This window comes from Eucalyptus grandis, chromosome 10 (assembly GCF_016545825.1).
Source record: "Eucalyptus grandis isolate ANBG69807.140 chromosome 10, ASM1654582v1, whole genome shotgun sequence".
Lineage (NCBI taxonomy): Eukaryota > Viridiplantae > Streptophyta > Magnoliopsida > Myrtales > Myrtaceae > Eucalyptus > Eucalyptus grandis.
Genome location: NC_052621.1, coordinates 9170091 through 9190268, shown reverse-complemented (window position 1 = coordinate 9190268; position 20178 = coordinate 9170091). Strand labels below are relative to the sequence as shown.

At 39.4% G+C, this 20178-nt stretch overlaps 2 protein-coding genes across 2 annotated transcripts; one reads left to right on the top strand and one right to left on the bottom strand.

Moving 5' to 3' along the window:
- Positions 1 to 7356: 7356 nt before the first annotated feature.
- On the top strand, positions 7357 to 12363 carry LOC104443990. Its single transcript, XM_010057561.3, has 6 exons — positions 7357 to 7684; positions 8794 to 8948; positions 9222 to 9439; positions 9816 to 10425; positions 11193 to 11699; positions 11810 to 12363. The coding sequence occupies exons 1-6, from the start codon at positions 7509 to 7511 to the stop codon at positions 11917 to 11919; spliced, it is 1776 nt and encodes a 591-aa protein (XP_010055863.2). The 5' UTR covers positions 7357 to 7508; the 3' UTR covers positions 11920 to 12363.
- A 366-nt stretch (positions 12364 to 12729) lies between these two features.
- LOC104443991 (mitochondrial inner membrane protein OXA1) lies at positions 12730 to 19776 on the bottom strand. The gene is made up of 10 exons (XM_010057562.3): positions 19587 to 19776; positions 18598 to 19107; positions 18050 to 18140; positions 16777 to 16824; positions 16105 to 16163; positions 14916 to 14991; positions 14698 to 14829; positions 14199 to 14306; positions 13462 to 13516; positions 12730 to 13346 (listed from the first exon to the last, which is right to left on the bottom strand). Exons 2-10 carry the CDS (start codon positions 19083 to 19085, stop codon positions 13087 to 13089), a joined length of 1317 nt encoding a protein of 438 aa, XP_010055864.1. The 5' UTR covers positions 19086 to 19107; positions 19587 to 19776; the 3' UTR covers positions 12730 to 13086.
- Between the last annotated feature and the right edge of the window lie 402 nt (positions 19777 to 20178).

The following is a 20178-nucleotide window of genomic DNA, read 5'->3' as shown; positions in this document are numbered from 1 at the left end:
CATCCTATCCGATTTCTAATTTTGAGTTTGGAAATTTGTTCTATATATATATACACATATATATTTGTATAGTATAATGTAATATAACACAACCCTTATCTGTATCGAAATTACTTTAATAATTCTTACGATTATAAGATACATGGGGGTAAGCTAGCCGAACTGTCCGCTGCTAAAGTGACAGTGCGATGGCCACACAAACTCATTTTGAGGAAATCGGTAGACTTCTTAAACTGATTTTAATTTTTTTACGGCTCATTGGGATAGACATAGATAAACTAGAACCCCCTAGAAACGTATACGAAGCTTTCTCTTTGTATGGCTCGAGAAATTAGAAGATATGTCTATGTATACAATTCGAATTTTAAATAGATTATTGTGAACTTAAATCTAGAGACAAAAATTAGACGAGGGCTAACAGAATCAATGTTCTTAAATATTATTACTTTAGATGAAAAAATTATTTTTTGTTCTATCCATAATCAAACAATTTGTTTTACACATAATCGATATTATTGACTTTCCTCAAAATAAATTTGTAGTTGCCCTCTGACCGTTTTACATTGTCATTTGGCAATGGACAAACGGTTGTGCAAGCATTTCTCAAATTATATTTATAACCTATAGGGGTGAGTATGGTTCCATAGACCACTAGTCTAATTCTGGATTCTAAAATATGCACGACAGATTCTGGTTTAAAAAATTGAGAAATTTGTTCTAATACGTGGGTTCTAGGTTCCGATTGGAACCCGAAACAAGTTTTTGTATTTTTTTTTTTTTATCTATGTCTCCACATAATCTAGTAACATTTCATTGTGTTCAATGATGAGTATGTAATCAGAAACTAATAGTTTGAGTTTTCATTTCTAGTGATATTCATTATCAAGGTTATTATTTTGTTAATATTTCAAAATTTCTGTATGTATAAATATGAGTTGTGATTTTGTAACAAATTGTGGTTATTAAAAATAATGATTTACGTGATTGCAACAAAGCTTGGCCAAGGGGAGGCAAAAGTTGCTTGGGAGGAAGTATATGTCTCCCTAAGGTTGAAGGTGGATTGAGCATTCGCAAATAACATGATTGCAACAAAGCTACAAAACTCAAGTATATTTGGATTCTTTTCACTGATAAGGTATTCTTGTGGCGTATGTGGATTCATACAACCTTTTTAAAGAAGGACAATTTTTGGATTTCTCACACTCCGTCTGTATGCTTTGGGCATGGAAGAAGATCTTGCAGTTGAGGCGGGAGTTTCAATTATCCTTCTTATGGAAAGTTGGAGATGGTTTTTCTATGTCTTTATGGTTTGACCATGGGCACCCGAGAGGCCCCTTAAACTTATTTTCATTGGACTCCTTCATTGATACTTCGGGCTTTTCTAGACAGGCGACGCTGGTGGATTTATTCTCCCCTTATAGTGGTGCGCTCAGGACTGTATTAGAAGCTGGTGACTACTCTCTTCCGGTCCTCTCTAGAACCCTAGATAGGTTTACTTGGCGTGGGAGCTTTTATGGTGTTTTCACGATAGTCTCAGCGTGGGATATGATTAGGAGGAAAATGATTGTGTTCCTTGGGCTTCGCTTATTTGGAATGATTCGATTGCTCCAAGATTCCAATTCATCCTTTGGCTTATTATTCGGAATCGCTTACCTACCCAGGTTCTCCTTTTCTATGGTAAAATTGATAGTGGCCTTTGTGCTTTTTGTAATGCAAGACCGGATTCTATTGTTCACTTGTTCTTTGATTGCCACATCTCGGCTAGTCTTGCATTTTTTTGGGCCACCAGATGTAATCTTCCTTGGAGAAACAGATCTTGGTCTGAGAACCTTATTTGGACTTTGAAGTTCCTTCGTGGCAATGACTTCTTCCATTGCATTGCCCGGTTTTCTTTTGGTGCCATGTGCCACTTGATATGGAAAAAGCACAATAGCATTATCTTTCGGGGAGAGACCTTGGAGTTGCCGGCTTTGAAGAATCACCTCATCAAAATAGTCAAGGACAAGGCGCTTATCTTCACCAATGTGGTGGACAACATTAGGAATAGGAGGCTCCAGCGATGTTGGGACTTGACTCTTCCATCTTCGGTCCTATTGTTTAGTGTTGTCTTGCCTTTTGCTTGTTGCTTGTTTCCTGCTTTTGTTCGTTTCTAGTAGTGTTTTTTCGACTCCCCGTTCCTTCGGGTGTCTTTCTTTTACATCGGCTCCCTTCCACTCATTATGTTTTGTTGTCATTTTGAGTGAAAGTTTTTGGCGCCAATTTTTGTATAGTTGGTTAAGCTATTTATAAATTTTTACCTTTACCAAAAAAAAATAATAATAATGATTTACTTTAATCATTCAATTAATAGTACACGTGGAATCTAGGTAGATCTTGAAACTTGTGATAAGTTAGGATTTAAGTTCCTGAATAGGAAACTTAACCTGATAATAGGAATACAATTTGGATAAAACTTGGAATTGCTCACCTTTGATAGCTTGGATTAGTGTCATGGCTCATCTAAGAGCAAAATTTGCATCAATTATCTGTCTCTTGCCTTCGGCTTTCCTTATATATGTAAGAGTAATCGCAAGCTTTTTGTGCCAATTCTTACCCACCTCATTTACTAAAATACTGGTCGCATTATTGCCACCACTACTTGCTTGTTGGAGTCACGGCAACGCCTTCGAATCTATGCCATTACACGTGCGTGATCGCACCATGATCTAACGGGATCACGTAAACAATTTTTTATACTTTTCCAGGCGCAAGAGCAGTTTGATAAGCTTGAACAGTTGGAACTTCCTGGAGAAAGATGTTCACCCACTTCGTAACTCTCTCACATCACGTTTCCCGTTCCCAGTTCCGTGCTTTTTTGTCCTCTTTTTCATAGACCATTCGCCATCCATCAAGGGCTCTTTGTCCCGGTCTTCTCAATCAAACATGAATGCTGATCTTTTGAGGGAAGGGGGGAGGCTCCTCAGTGACCCCGCAACTGCCTCGATAAGCAAAGCCCCGACGAGCCATCTCTTCACCAATACTGGGCGACACGTGGGGTGTGCTCCTTGGCTTTCCGCATCACAAAAAAACCTATGAATAAATGTCCCGGATATCAATCATTGAGAAACTATTCAGCAAATCTTAGGGTGCGTATGATAAAATTTCTAAAATAAAAGTTGATTTTTAACAGAAATTGATCTCTCAAATTCTATTTCAAAATTGAAAGGTTAAAAATTTTAAACGATTTCTTTTTTAAATCTATTTACGGAATATAAATGTTTCAAAAATAGAAAAATCAAATTACGTTTCCAAACGGATTTTTGTTCCAAACTTGTTCCGATGAACAGAGAAATAGAGAAGCATAAATTTTATCACGCGGACTCTTAGTGTAGCTATTATAATGAACCTAAACTTGTTTCACTGAGACTGTTTTTGAACAAAATATCTTTCACCAAAGATTGGCTCTTGGGGTTATTGTGTATCATGTCGTTTTGGAAAGGAAGTTATGAATTTTATTTTAATTGCGGTGAATAAAAATTGAATCCAATACAACTGAAAATAAATGCGGGATAAAGATAAATAAAGAATGATAGCCAAAAAAACGAATGCATTGGTTTTTTGTTCAATTGTCCGATCTCCTTTCACAATGACTTTTCTTCATTTATTCATAACCAAGTTGTAAGAACAACCACTTCGATGGTTATCGTTTTAATTTCAAATTGCCCGTAATACTCAATGTTCCCTCAATAATTGTGTTGACTTATCCGTGGTTGATATCGAGCGCTTCGGCAACTAGCCTCCTTCTTATCCTCTTACATTCGAGCAGTAGCCGGTACTGAGCCATCGGTAATTACGACGGCGGCTCTATGCAGACTGCCGCGAGCCTGTTCATCTGCTTTGGGCTTGGTGGGCCTTATTGATTATCTACGGCCGCTGAGCCATTTTTGGTATTGACATAACCGGTGTCGGGTACAGCAAATTTCCATTCGAATTTTGGTGGGATCGGACGGATCGGGTTTGCCATTTTCAGTGGGGCATATGCTCAGTTCGATACATGTGGTGAACTGCTTGTAGTAATTTCTCATGAGCCGCCGCGAACCGGCTCTTCGTGCGAGGAAGCAAGGAGCTCTCGTTTATTTATGCATCGCGTTCGAGTTCACGTAAGGCCCGAGGCCTAGCCCTGATATTTGACGGGCCAACTTCTGGTCTGGGCCTAGATGATGGGCCTGACTACTTCGCTTCGAGCCCAGAGCGCGACGAGCATGGCGCGCCGCTAAGCTGTGAATTAGAGTCTAGGGGACACAATAACTTTTTTCTTTTTCCTCTTTTCCCAGTTTGTCTCCGCTGAGAGATATTTCTTTAATTAAAGTGAATTTCTTTAAGGCTCCGAAATAAATAATTTGAAAAACATTTTTCCAAAAACTTGTTATCTTATGAAAAATGTTTTCATTACTGGTAATGATTTTTGTCTAAATACTGTTGTGAATGAAAAAAAAAAATATTTTCCTTTCAATCATTTTTTATAAGTAATTATTTTCAAGATAAATGTATTTTTGATTATTTATTTTTTATGAAATAAATGGATCCTATACGTTTGTCCGGAGTAACTATCATCACTTGACCTTCTATTTTACTGCTTGAAAATTCGATTTTCGTTTAGATCTAAACTGGTGTTTAAAGCCATGCGGGCAGATGGTTGCTTTTCAAGTGGAGCGGGTAGTTCGACAAAAAAAAAAAAAAAAAAAAAAAAGGTGGAGCGGGTAGGTATTTGAATGGTAGATGGAATTTAACAATTTATATTATTACTTTACGAAAAGTAAAAAGCGAGGCAACCGAGGGGTTTGATTTGTAGATGCCTTAAATAGTTAAATATCTAAAAACATACTTTATTGACAACTTAAGTCCCTCGGTTAGTTTGTAACTTCAAAAAAATTCATATTATTACTCGTGAAATAATAGGGCGGCATTGCTAAAATAATAATAATAATAATAATAATAATAATAATAGGGCGGCGCATACACCACAGATGAAAGGGAGGGTTTGAGTTAGATCTCTCCCTCTTCCATGTTTTTATTTTTCTTAAGCTGATTTCGTCCTCTATTTTCATTTTCTCATTTTCTTTTTGAACACTCTACGGAAGCTTCTTTCTCCCATTTCAGGGAGGTTTCTATCTCGATGTAATATAGCTATCATAATTTTTGCTGTATGATATGATATCGGGATTTTGCTTTCCTTAGATTTCATTGGTGAACAAATCCAGTTTCGAAGGAAATCGAATAAGTTTCATGAAGATTTTGCTTTTGCAAGTGTCGTATTTATGCTCGTGCAACTTCGTTACTTCGAACGACTTTGATTTTTGGGATGAAGCCATATCAACATTTGGAGATTTATAGACTTGAGAAGATTTTGTAGCATCTTCCTCCATTGCAAATCCCTTCTATATTGAAAAAGTGACTCCTAACCTTATTATGATGATTTATATTGTTTTCTGGAACTTGCTTTGGTTTGAACCCATTCGGGATTTATCTTGATTTGCAGTTGGATTATGAAATTTCGTTTTTGGTATCTTTATGAAAATGAATGAAATGACACTTTGACTCTGCCCACAAAAAAAAGAAAAAAAAAACCTTAACCCAAGTACATGATATGCCCCAACTCGATTCAATTATCAAAATGGAATTTTAGGGAGGATGCAATAATAACCATGGCGAAGACTTAATTTGAAAGGATAACATAGAAATGCATATTATTAACAAGTATCTTGAGGCGCTTATAATATAATTTGGAAAATTTGATTTCCAAAATGAAGTTCTTTGTAGTAACAATAAGTGCATCGGGGAGCGTAAAAAGAGAAATGGTAATCATATTTGGAAGTTTTAAAACTTATTACGACTATCAAAAAGTGTAATTAAATCTGAAAACTTATCAAGAAAGTGTAATAGAATCATAAAACTTTCATAAAGAGCAATTAGATCCTAAAACTCATCATAAATGTGTAATTGAGTCATAAAACTTTTTAAAAGTGCTAAAATGAAAGGACTCGATTTGATCAATTTGATAGATTTTAAAATTGAATTGTACTTTTTAAAAATTTTAAGACTAAATACATTTTGTTTACAAGTTTTAGGACTTTGAATAAGCTTATCCAAAAAGGAAAGGGAAAATGTCACAAATGATTTCCAAAATGCGGTTCTTTGTAGTAACAATAAGTGCATCGGGGAGCGTAAAAAGAGAAATGGTAATCATATTTGGAAGTTCTAAAACTTATTACGACTATCAAAAAGTGTAATTAAATCTGAAAACTTATCAAGAAAGTGTAATAGAATCATAAAACTTTCATAAAGAGCAATTAGATCCTAAAACTCATCATAAATGTGTAATTGAGTCATAAAACTTTTTAAAAGTGCTAAAATGAAAGGACTCGATTTGATCAATTTGATAGATTTTAAAATTGAATTGTACTTCTTAAAAATTTTAGGACTAAATACATTTTGTTTACAAGTTTTAGGACTTTGAATAAGCTTATCCAAAAAGGAAAGGGAAAATGTCACAAATGATCCCTATACTATTACTTAATGTACAATTTGATCCATGAACTTTCGATCGGCTCAATTTGGTCCTTGAACTATTGATAAATGTCCGATTTGGTTCTTGAACTTTTGATCGGCTCAATTTGGTCCCTGAACTATTTGATAAATGTCTGATTTGGTTCATGAACTATTGATAAATGTTTGATTTAATCCTTTGTTACTGTTTTTATTTTTATTTTTTTTGTTTCTTTTCTCTTCCCTCTGCCGGCTCCGATGGAGGGAAGCCGGCATTCGGCGAGGGTTGCCCTCGCCGGCTGGCCCTCGTCGGCGTCGAGCGAGGGGCTCCCTCATAGATCGGTGAGGGAGCCCCTCGCTTGACGCCGCAAGAGGCTCCCTCATGGATCTGGCGAGAGAGCCCCTCCCCGGCGTCGGGCGAGGAGCACCCCAGCATCGGGCGAGGGCTAGCCGGTGAGGGCGACCTTCATCGGACGCCAGCTTCCCTCCACCGGAGTCGGCGAAGGAAGAGAGAAGAAAAAAAAAAAAAAGAAGGAAAAAAGTAACAAAGGACTAAATTGAACATTTATTAATAGTTCAGGGATCAAATTGAGCCGATCGAAAGTTCATGGACCAAATCAAATATTTATCAAATAGTTTAGGGATCAAATTAGATATTTATCGATAGTTCAAAGATCAAATTGAGCCGATCAAAAGTTTAGGGATCAAATTGCATATTAAGTAATAGTACAGGGATCATTTGTGACATTTTTCAAAGGGAGGTAGCTCGCGCATCGTGGAAGGGACAGAGTAACTTCGTGCTACTGGCGTTACGTGAGCGCAAAAGGAGAAGCTTCTCAATTTTGAGCAGAACTTCCTCTGTCACTTCCGCTCTTCCATTTTTACCGAATTGAACCGAATTTCAGATCAAACCAGTTCTAGAGAGAGAGAGAGAGAGAGAGAGAGAGTCAACCTTCCCAAGGGAGAAGACGAAGATCTCGCGCATGGAGACCGAGAGCCGGCTGCTGCGCCTCTGCATCGAGTCCGCCTGCCAGAGCGGCGACGCCGTCGACAGGTGGCGGAAGCAGCGGCGGACCCTCGAGCGCCTCCCCTCCCCGCTCGCCGACGCCCTCCTCCGCCGCCTCCTGCAGCGCCGCCTCCTCTCCCCGTCGTTGCTCGTGTAAGCCTCGTCGCCGTCGCCCGTTCCGCTTTCGCTTGTGCGCTCGAGAGAGTGAGAGGGGAGCGACGAGATGGTTGTCGAGAGGGAGGATATCGGTCGCTTCTGCTGGTCGATCGAACCTGCGATCGCGCGCGAATCGCGTCCGTTTTGTTTCGGTTTAGTCCGTTCGTGACGAGAGCTGAAAGTGACGAGAGCAAGGCGCGGTGGCTGCACTGTGCTTGTGCTCGTTGACTGGAGATTCTTTGCTTCGAGAAAGTCTCCTGTCCGTTCCGATTTACCTTTTGAGAAGGAAAAATCGAATAATGATGTCGTAGAGATATGAGCTGTCTCGCTGCTGCTTGAACAATCCGCAAACTGCAATCATGCACTCAATGTTTATTCTCTCCTTGTAATTCGTTTCCTTAAATTTCGCTGCTTTAAAAAATAACAGAAAGAGATGCCTTATGTGATATGGTATAGAGATTGTTCAGATGGACTTGAAATCCAGTGTTCAAAATTTTCCAGTTGTCTTGTAGTGCACATCTTGTATAAGTAAATTGGTCGATTCAGAAAAAGGCAAGAGTCGTTATTGGTCATTTCACTTGATTCTTCTGAGGGAACTTGGGAGGGACGTCAATGATACTGACAGACTTGCTTCATTTTGATGGAAATGCAAAGAGGTCATTATATTTGCTGGATTTGTTTCACCTGTCAATGGCCGCCTCTTTCCAGAACTTGCCAAATGGGTTTTAAAATTACATGGTGTTGTTCAATTGGTTTCATCATATGTGCCTGCTTCAGTAAGCCTTTTCAAATTTATAGTGTGAGCTCTTGCAACAGGGTCATTTCTGTTTTTTGTTATTTTAATTTCTCGAATGACAAAGGAAGACAGAGAAAAAGGAATGGATGGTAATTAGATACTGTGCAACGATGTGGTTCACCTGAATATGAAAAGTAAGTTGAAGAGTCCAAGCATATCATCGGGGAAGTGTGATAACATTATGTGTTATTCACTTTCGGTTTGAGCACGTGGATTGCTGTTTTGAACTCTGAAATGTGGTTTTCATGTTCTAATTTAATTTCTTTTATGCTAGTCTAGGCCATCTGCTAAACTGAACTTGCTTCGACAGGGTATTCAAAAGATGTGTCGAGGAGGCTGATTTAAGAGGGGAGATCTCTGTGGATGCAGAATGGATGGCATACTTGGGAGGATTCCGTTACTTGCGCTGTTTGAATGTTGCAGATTGCCATAGGATTACCAGTTCTGCTCTTTGGGCCATTTCAGGTTTGCTTAGGATCATTTCAATTTTCAAATTTGTTTGGTCATCCTCAAGATCGTTGCTATTTAATAGGTCTTTGTACATAACAAAATGCTTAGAATAATGATATTGAAACTTTGCATGCAAGGAAGTGGAGGCATCAGACCTTTAGTTTGAGAATCATGTCAATTCATATGTTCCCGGAGCATCTTTCTGCTTTTAATTAATCATTGATACCCGTTTCTTTATAGAAATTTAGTAATTGCATTAAGCTTATTGTCCACTTCTTTTGGTTCAAGGAATGGATAATTTGAAGGAGGTGGACCTCTCCAGATGTGTGAAGGTCACTGATGCCGGCATTCGGCATCTTCTGTCTATCTCAACTCTGGAAAAGCTGAGGGTCTCAGAAACTGGTCTCACGGCCGATGGCATCGCACTTCTGGCTTCCCTTTCAAACTTGTCAGTGTTAGACTTGGGTGGCCTGCCTGTCACTGACAAGGCTTTAAATTCACTTCAGGTATATATATATATTTTCAATCTTATTTTTATTGCAATTGTTAATTTTTAGACATGGCAGTGAAATCGTGGCAAGTCCTAAGAATTTTTGCTTACTCTGTTTTTCTTCTATCAGTAAACCTTGTTTTCTAGGTTATTGGGAGGAAATAGCATACAAATCTGATTGGATAGAATTCAGACCATTTATTCATCTGGATCTTTTGTCGATTATTGAGGATCAGCTCTGTGAAATTCTTCTTCACATGAAGTCTTTAGAATTGCTGTAACTCGAGTTGATCTTATATATTGTTGGCAAGTCTTTGTTAGCTGATGTTACTGCTTTGGCAGTTCTTTGCTACGATACTGGGATTTTGATTTGTCATATATCCTGTTTTTAGGGACTGACGAAACTCCAGCATCTTGACCTCTGGGGGAGTCACTTAACAGACGACGGTGTCATTCTTCTTGAAAAATTCCCTAGATTGAGTTTCCTGAGTTTGGCGTGGACCAAGGTGACGACATTGCCATATTTGTCCTCTCTTGAATGCCTTAACATGAGTAACTGCACAATTAAATCCATCCTTGGAGGAACTGGTGATAAAGCCCCTCTAGTAAAGCTCCAAATTGTTGGAGCTACATTGCTAAATGAGGCCGAAGCCTTTATGCATCTTGAGCCAAGCTTCTTGACTTTTCTAGATGCTTCTCACACTCGGATTCCCAGATTTTACTTCTTATCTTCCATGAAATCATTGGAGTGCTTGGACCTCAGTTCTAGTGGAATTGGAGATGATTCAGTTGAGCTAATTGCTCAGATAGGAGGCAACCTGAGAAATCTGAATCTCAACAACACAGGAGTGACTTCTTCAGGTGTGGGTATTCTGGCAGGATATGTTCCAAATCTTGAGATTTTTTCACTTTCTCGTACATCAGTCGATGACATTGCCATTGCCTATATCGGCGTGATGCCTAAATTGAAGGCTATTGACTTAAGCCACACAAAGGTTAAAGGTACTTCTCATGGACCCAATCATATAAGGTTGTTCTATTTGATGCATCTGATTATTGCTAATATGCAGACGTTTCATAAGACAAAGCAAGCAAAGATTCTAAATTCTCTTATTTTAGTCTGCGTTGACATATTATTCTGTCAAAACATCCCAAACAATTGTATTAAGGAAAAGGCGAAAGAACCTTTAGATCAGATTCTTTAATATGAGCAAACTGGGAAGTGAAATGAAGGAGATTGTCGATTGTTTCTGCTATTACCTGTTTTCAGCTCAAGTTCCGAATGAAAATGGATGTTAGGGAAAAAATCAGACTTAAGCTTTCTGATATTTTTAAGGATTTGTAAATGAGTTGAGCATTGTAGTGATCAACTACAAGTGAGCCAGAGAGGACTTTGGATGTTCGAATGTCCAAAACAGCCCATTCCATGCTGAATGGTTCTGTTTTTTCCTCCACTCTAGCATAGCAATGCCCTGCAAATTAGTTTTTATCTCCTCTTGCGAAGTTCATATCAAAACCAATGCTGCTGATGAATGGCGTCTAGTATTTAGGACTCTTGCTTGCTCTTTAGCAATGTGAAAATCCATGGACCAAAAATCTTGTTTGCAAAATCTCTTGATGGAGAAAATGTCTCATTTGAATCCTATTCTCTGCTTGAATTTCCAAATTTTGTAGTTTATCTAAACTATGAGCCAAATGAATGCTCTCTTGGCTGCTGCTGTGAATTGATATTGTGCTGGCTAACTGTTTTAGGTCGTTTGAAATTTCAGGTTTCATCGACTACGGAGATGCTGAACCAGATAAGGTTTATTCTTTGACGGCTCTGCAAAGTCTTAGTTTAGAAAGCTTAAATTTGGAGCAGATCCATTTCCAGGATGATGCTCTGTGCTCTTTACTGGAATTTCCAGAGTTGAGGCACTTGTTCCTTCAAAGTGGCTATCATACCGACCTGTCCCTTCACCACTGGTCATCCCTCCGTTGCCTGAAAACTCTTGGCTTTCGTGATGCCGTGCTGACGAATCGCGGGCTTGATTCATTCAAACCCCCGGCAGCACTGGAACTGTTGGATCTGAGGGGTTGCTGGCTATTAACCGAGGATGCCATATTGCTATTTCATAGAAAATATCCGCGGATTGAGTTGAGGCACGAACTCATTCATATCTCAGCTTCAGACCGTCCCCCATCTAATTTTCCATCTAAATCATCACAGTTTAATAGAAGAACCCCACCGGTGAATATCAATTCGGAAAAGCTGTGCTTGTCCCCAACTTTTGTAGGCGAGTCTTTCCTCTCTTGACTGAATAAAGCTTTTTCTTGAATCTCTATGCTTTTAGTATCTGCATCCGATTTCATTTATTTATTTTCTTTTCGATTTGTTTCTCAACAGATCAAAGGTTGAAATATAACAGAGAAGAGTTACTCACGTTGCAGTACGCACCTCTATCTCTTCAGCTGAATCATAGGGATGATGCAATTTTCAAGATGCTGACAGATTGAAGCCTAGATTGTTGTTCTTCACTGCTGTTGTTCCGTCACGAAATCGTAGGAACATCCTCAGTAACAGAGATGAAATTGACAGAATTCCAGGGTCCCCATTTGCTCAAGCGTCGATGCATGAAGTTTTTGCCTTCATGATTTATTACCGAGCAAAAAACAAGAGAGGAGAGGGATCAATGGTTCGCCCAGTGTTTCATCACAGTTGAGAATGGCATGGTCATTCTAAGCGTGCTCATTTGGTTATTCATTTGTTTGCTTTCGCTATGGCTTATTTGGATTATTGATGCGCTTCCTCTTCTAGGGAAGCACCAACTTTCAGCCAGATTTACCTTTTTTTTTTTTTTTTTTTTTTTGGCTTAAAGACAGATTTGCTTAATCAGCTAGTTGTTACTGGATTAACCGTCAAAGAGAGCTGTGCAAGATTATGATTTATGATTAACATGAGAGAGGCTGCATTAACAATACTTCCTTACTTGGTTGTTTAACAGATGTCTAGAGACGCTTTTAACCTAATCCCTACAATATTAAAGAGACATCTTGTTAAAAAATGCCATCACGGTTCCTGTTGAGAAGTCATTCAAAGATAAATTTAATCCATAATTTAAATATGCTTAACAAATTCCTAGGGCATTTGTTAACAAGACATGTAAGAGAGAGGGGTCACCGGTCCGACACCATCTTTTGGACGAAAATTTGGAAAGCAAGAGCCTTCATTATAGCTGGATCGATGAAGCATTTGTCCACCAAGTAACGAACAATCTGTTAAGCCGTCAGCATTGAATTGATAAAAAGTACACAGTACTAGAGGCAGACTTGAAATTGCTCTGTTTTAACCCAATGATAAAACCTTTCATCAGGAAGAATGCAGCTTCATACATCAGTGTGCTCAACCAGATTATTCAGCGGAACCGCCAAAATTTTCCATTGGCACTCACAATGAAGGCCAAGGCGATTATTCTTACGAAAAAAATCAGATACATAGGAGGCCCAATCTCCTCTCAACTCTCTGTCATAATGCCATCCGGTGGAGGACCGGCGGCAGGTGGTGGCACCACCATATTCTGTAATCTATGTTAAAAAGTAGGAAAAGTCCGAAGAATTTAACACCACTCAGCACCTCCTAATAATAAATAAAAAGGGTCTACTATGAGTAAATTGAAAATCTCTTCACCTTTTCTTGCTTTTCTTTCGTCCCTTCACCTCCTTCTCCAGACTCCTGAGCCTATGACTAAGTACTGAAGAAGAAGATATCCTTCTGTCGTTCAAATTGGACGGTTGAGCAGGAGCAGAGGTAGGTTCCTGCACTGCTGAAGTTGGTTGTTTGAGTGCAGAGAATATAGAGAAAGCAGGTTGTTTTTGCGCGGGTTTCAAAGCCACAGGCAACTCTGGGACACCCACGATCTTCTTGAAGCTTGTATGTTTGAGTACTGAAATGATTGTTGACATGGTCAGATGCTTGGGAATAAATTAAAAGCAAAAACACATCGGTGTCAGAAGTAGCTCAATTATTTGCTTAATGTTTTGGATGCAGAGAGGACTTACCAAGTCCATATACGAGCGAGAAAAAGTTGGTGGTTATCCAGTAGCAAAAGATGGCCTGCAGAAAAAGGTAATGTCCGGGGGATAAATGGTTTGTTTCCATCTGAAAGTCACTAGAAACTTATCTATTGGAGTGTTCAAAGTATCTCGAGACAACAGGAAACAAGAAAACCAGAAAAAGCAGATGTGCCTGTTCTGCCCATATTCAACCATATGCATGCGTAAAAGCATTCCCGAATCACATTAATTTTTTTTTCAAGATTTTGATCCTAAGATGAGGTGACATAAGGCACCACATTGTGAATTAGTTAACATAATCTCATCACTATCCATGCGATTAACCGGCAGTACAAACTTAGTATGGCCTTGGCTCTGTATGCTTTAAGAAACTTGTGGTGTCTCCAGTATCTATATTTGCAGGTGAGTCCAAATGAGAGTCTACAGAAATAACTGAAAACGCGGTAAATGTTACAGCCTCATCACTTATATATTAAAGGCCATACTCTCTTATAGGGGAAAAGGAAACAATTTGAACTTTCAGATGCTCCTACATCACAGTGCAGGCAACTTGGAATGGTGAGATGCAGATGATCAGAGCAAGATGACAAAACATTCTGCAATCAGTATCTATCTTTTCCACATATGGAATTATTTAACGAGTAACAAATAGAGCCAAACATGGTCACACTGTTCTTGTGGTGTTGCTATCAAGATCTTTACACCAGAAGCAGGAATTTTACCTTGGGGAAAGAAGCCGTAAACGGAACAGTGAGAACAGCAAAGGCCCTAAAAACATTCTTCATTGTACCAGCCATGGGGTTTCCTTCCATGCCTTCCTGTGCGTTGGACTGAGTAAAGGCTTGGGGTTAGTAGGCCAAGAACTAGCTATTCAAAATACTAACACAAAAATGAGAAGAGAGAAGGAAAGAACATAAAGCAATGATAAGACCACGTACACTTCACATTCAGTATGAAGAAAAGGTCGATTTCATGTTGAGATAGACCAGCTACTCACAAAATAGAATGTGCACGAGAGAGAGAGAGAGAGAGAGAGAGAGAGAGAGGGAGCTCATTGAAGGAACTGAGGGCCATTCATGGTAAAAGGTGATAGAAAGCAATGTTATACTCGTTATTTTGCAAATGGCCAAAAAGATAATTTGGTTATATGCCAAAACATCCATAAGAAGTGGTTCAAGAATGGATCAATGGAAAAGCTAAATCCACGCTAAACCAATATACCTCCACGGTAATCAAGAATGTTAATCCTGTCAAAACTGGAAAGACGTATAAAGCATCTGGGGTAGTGAGGTCTGTGAACCAGTACGCTCCACCAGTTTTAAACGATGGAACTTTTTCTGCCATGTTAGATACCTACAAAAAGGAGGAATGTGTATTCTAAACATTGATGAAAAGGGAAAGACGAAAGATGATACAAGCAAAAGCGGTTGTTGTCTTACAGCAAGGAAGAAACTGATGAAAATAGGGCCTTGGATAAAAATTCCCTTCAGTGGTGTAAACGGACTGACGCCACTTCTGCAAAGTTTTAAATAAGAAGTCACGGTTATAGACTTCCGTTCACTAAAAGGATGACCCACAATTCAGAAATTTAAGAAGGGGAAACTTTTCCACATAATTTACAATCAAGCAAGATCCCTTGTTTTACTGACTCGCTTTATCTAGTATCTGAGACTCTGTATTGATCTCTAGAACATACACAGAGGTGAATTGAGCAGCCTATTCTTTACAAGAAAAACAGTGGATAATCTTTTACCGAGAGGCATTTCTGAGAATTGATTCTCCATTTTCAGGACGCAATATATGCTTTAAGAAAGCTTCTCAACTAAGCAAATAAATCGGTAATCTTAATAGTGAGAGGAGGAGTTGCTGAAAAGAAGTTGTTAAATGGCAGACTTGATGAACAGGACTTTTCAAAATACACATAGAATCCTCCAAGCAATCTACCCTTTGACTAACTGGATTGCTTAATACATAATCCAGTACAGGTACTTGAGTTCTGAGAGTAGACTGTGCAAACATTATTTGTCTAAGCTGAACAATGTTTCTAATTGAAAGTCTTTTGATTCATAATTAATGGACAAGACAGCTTCCACATTTCTAAGTTTTTTACTAACAGCATGTTGATGTACTCTAAGGAGACTGTTGCTCAAAATATTGGAGCCTCGTAGAGGCCATTGTGGTCAGTGAAGAGTCGCAAGAAAGGGCTACAATGTCGAGCAAACAGGGAGGGAATAAATAGTGAAGCTTTTGGGGATGTTGAAATGACTCTTCCTATCGTAAAGATCATGAGGAGGACGATGATAATGACACTAATGTAATTTATTAGGTTTTCCATAGCATACAATTTGGCTCGGAAATGTATACCCTTTTATCCTGCAAGTTTAGAGGGTGGAAAACCTTGCTTCTTACTGAAGCGCAGAGCTAAATAATTGTGAGAAAAACTGGTGCACTTTTCAAAACCCACCGGTCACCGTCCAAGAAGACTTTTTTAGTCTTAACAATTTTCACCTGAAATGAGGTTTCCTTTCCTTAATCTTTTCTAGACATAAAACATTACTATGGGGATGATTGGCAGCAAAGCAACTAATACAAGAGATTCAATGGCGTCGGCACACAAGGGTTTCTTACTCATTGAACAATTGCTTCATCTTTCTCTGCCCTTCTGCCACAGCAATTGGATCCATACCCTAAAAGACATGAGGAAGACAAGTACGTAACTTTCATCTAGAACAAACCCTTGAATTTTATTTGGAAAAAAAGAAAACCCATCCATATATGACAATTGCTGTAATGTTCAGTCATATAAAAATAACACGTGAAACAGTCCACACACACGTAAGGCCACCCATATGTCAATCTGCAGAGTTGAGAAAATCAAGGATATTGCCCCACATAGGAAAACGGCAGTCTTAGGTAGCTCATCAAGCTAAACTCCTTAAAGAAATTACACACACACACGCATGCACACACACACTACAGTATATGTAGATATGCGGTCTGCTTACTGGGAGCCAGTCATGCCACGCTAGACAAAGATCTTGAACTTAATTGATAAGTGAGGATGTGAGGGGCAAGGAAGGAGGAGATAACTCAAACAGAATCTCCTCCACCGAGCTTCACGCGTTTCATGATTGCGGCAACTTTGGGGGCACACAAGTATTCACATGCAAATCCGGCATACAGTGGAAATTCAAACCCAAGTAGAAAATTTGCAGCAATACATGTCCTAATAAGACAAAAACAGCTGTATACTGGAACATGGGTAAAATGTCATGCAGAATACAAGACTGCCAATCATACCTTTGCATCCATTTCTGCTTTTATCTCCTCCATGCGTGGCTTAATTATCTACAGAAAATGAAAGATAGCATCAACTATAAGGGAAATGGATCCATACGCAATAAAGCAGGAAACAGTTCAAAAAACATGTCTAGCCGTCTGCACCATGAGTTGCAAAAGGCAGCTCATCGATCTAGCACTAAAATTCAATGTGCGCCAAGGGAGATTAAAACAGCTTGAGCAAATCAATAAGTTCAACCGTTGCAATTCCAGAAAAATGGAATATTGGCAACAGTTGCTATATACAAAAAAGGAACTTCATAATCCTTACTCGATGTTATGTTGGCAAACTTTTTAAGCAACATTTGAAAGGTGACTATAAGAACAGCTTTTAAATGTTTTCTCTTTGCTGCAAAAAAATGGTTGGATAATGGTAAAAGTACAAATTTATTTGCTTCCAATTGTCACACAGACAGCAATTAAAGTTCCTAATATTCTGATTCTCCCAAACATAAGATTATGCCGAGCTTGTCATAATCTCATGCTTAATTTTGGAGTAACAGCAACATAAGTAACCACGGAAAAGTAAAGAAGATATATCAATGGCAAAGATTATTAACAGCAAATAGACAATAAGAAAGTCCTTGGCTTAAAAAATGTCATGTTGGTCTAGAATGACTTATAGACGATACTGAACAATATATTCATCTAAGTGCAGCAGATTAGTAGCCTATAATCGAAAGTCTTGAGTGTGAGGGCTGCTAATGACACAGAAGCTAATGCGGCATGTATGACAGAGGTGGAGCAGTTATGATGGTATTGATCGAGAAAGACTACGATGTAGTATATTAGAAATAATTTAAACATCCTAAGGCTGAGTGCTTTTTCCAAAAATTGAAATAATAGAAAATTTCAGAAGCTTTCTTGGATGGCTCAAAGAAAACTCACATTGACAATTTCATCTAGATTAGAAAATGCATTAACTGCCTTAAATTTGATAGATTCAGCATAATAGAAGTCTTACTCATTAGCAGTTCATATTATAATGTCAAGTCATCTGAGTGATGAACTGAATTGAACTAGGGCTGAATTGTCGAACAGCAAATCAGACATGATTAATCTGCTATCAAATGTTCGTCCGTGTTAAGTGAAATTGAGCAGAAGATTTCATTCTTAATAGATGAAATGCAACAATCTCAACAGGCGATTACACTGAGCATTGCAATTAAATGTCTTTGTTTACTAAGAACATAAAGCAAAACATGGAAAATGTAGCGATAGAAGTCCAACTTACAGAAAGTTTGGTAGTAGATTTCAGTTGATTTATCAAAAGAGGAATCGTCACAGTTCGAATCAAGAGAGTTGTCACCACAATGGAAGCCCACCTGAAAGACATGTGCAAGATATTGTAAAACCTGCCTGCAAGATATTGTAATACCTGCCTTATAATATCACCCACATTAGAAAGTGGATGCTCCCCATTCAAAAAGACAAATCCTAGCTTTATACATAGAATACTAACTAGTCAAGTATCAATTATTGCCGTCTTCAATAGCTTCAACAAGCAATCAACACCTTCTAAAGGCAAAGCAATTACAAATTTTTCCATGAAGGGAAAGTCAAACACTAAATTTACAAGATTTTGTCGATTTATCTAGCAGGATTTTGAACCCACCATCAAAACTGGTGTATGATTTTCTAAATATGTAAGCCCATTGCATTTGATTGAACCATATGTGTTTCTTTGAAGAAAACTTCTGGACGAGATGCCACTTTACATCATTAGAGATTTGCCAACAGGTCCAAGAAAACAAACATCAGGAAATAAATATCCATCCATACCAGTTGAGGCCAGTGAACTGGTGCACATAGTCGATCACATACTGCAAGGCCTGTACAGGCAAGTATGAATCCGCAGCTGCTACAGCCACTTCACTAACAGCAGGTGCCTGGGAAGCAACTGCTTGTATTGTAGTATCTGTAATGGCTTCCGCTACGTCACTTATAAGTTCTATCTTATCTGCGCTTTCACCAACTGTGGTTGACATATGCCGATGGAAAGAAGAAATCCCAATGCTCGATGAAAACAAGAGACTCGAGCGAGCTGAGCATGAACCACTCTTGAAAAAGGCCCCCAATCCAGCTGACTTATTGACATTATTTGTAAAGGACCTCCGTTGGGATACATTATTTAGCATCCCTTGATTTGCATCGACATCGAGCGTGTTACCTCCATGATCCTCATCGCGATGAGGAATGTAGGTAAATGACGCACGATACCGCTGAGCAACCAGGCCTGATCGCTTACAGAGGCTATGTCGAAAGGCCATTGCCAACAGGAGTGCACTCTCCCTAAACACAAAAAGAGTCAATGCATCAAATTGCAGACTTAATAAGATAGCCGCACGACGTACCAGCATAAATGTGCTTAAACCACCCACTTAAAAAATGGAGCTCAGAATCGCTAACGAACCCGCGTAAGCTGGCGGGTCCGCCAGATGTTCGACAAATTTCCCCACCCAGATCTTTTACGGTGCGCTTTTAGCCACAGCACATATAGAAACAAGCCGAGAGAAAAACACGATTCCGCATAACATCAGCAAAAGCGCACAACTTTTCAGTAAATAGCGCAGCGAGAGAGAAACCCACAACATTTCCCGCGGTACCCAGAACGAGGAAAAGCGCGAGAAGATCACCGAAACGCGAACTGTTTTGCGGGGCAGCCCTTCACTTCGCGAGCTCAAATTCGAAGCATGCATGGCCTCTCGGTGACCAAAACCCCGCATAAATCTCGCTAAAGGAAAGTGCGAAAGCGGCTTGAGCGAACGTACCGTTGAATTATTCCAGCTTGCCGGGAAACGAACGTCCGGCGATCCGCGGAAACTCGCTTCGGGATGTCGTAGCGAGGAGACGATCGATCGACCCGACCTGAGAAGCAGAGAGACGGCCGGCAACTGCGTCGTCTCTCCGACTAGGTTGAGAAACTCACGACAGAGCCTGAGTTCGAGGCGTTCGCATGAATAAGATCTTGAGCTTTGAGATGACGACGGCGATCCGAGGAGAAATCCTCGTTGGGCCCTTCAAGATTGGGCTCAAATTGAATGGGCCGTGCCACTTGGGTCAGCTGTTTTCCCGAGCGATAAGCCATGATTGGTTGTCACGAAATAAGAATCCAAAAGTTGGGATTATGCGTGAGTGAACTGGTGAAAAATTCGGCTCATGTTCGAGCGGGTTCCCGACTCTGTTCGACATCCAAACGGTATTTATTGGGGTACATGGCTAGAAATGCGAGCGACTCAAGCTACTTGTGAGCTCCTCGTGCACGACTAGACAGCTACTTGAGATCGGCTTGCTTTTTGCCAAGAGTCTAGTTCGAGCCCAAAAGTGTTTGACTTAATCCACGCCCTCGCTTGTAGGGGATGA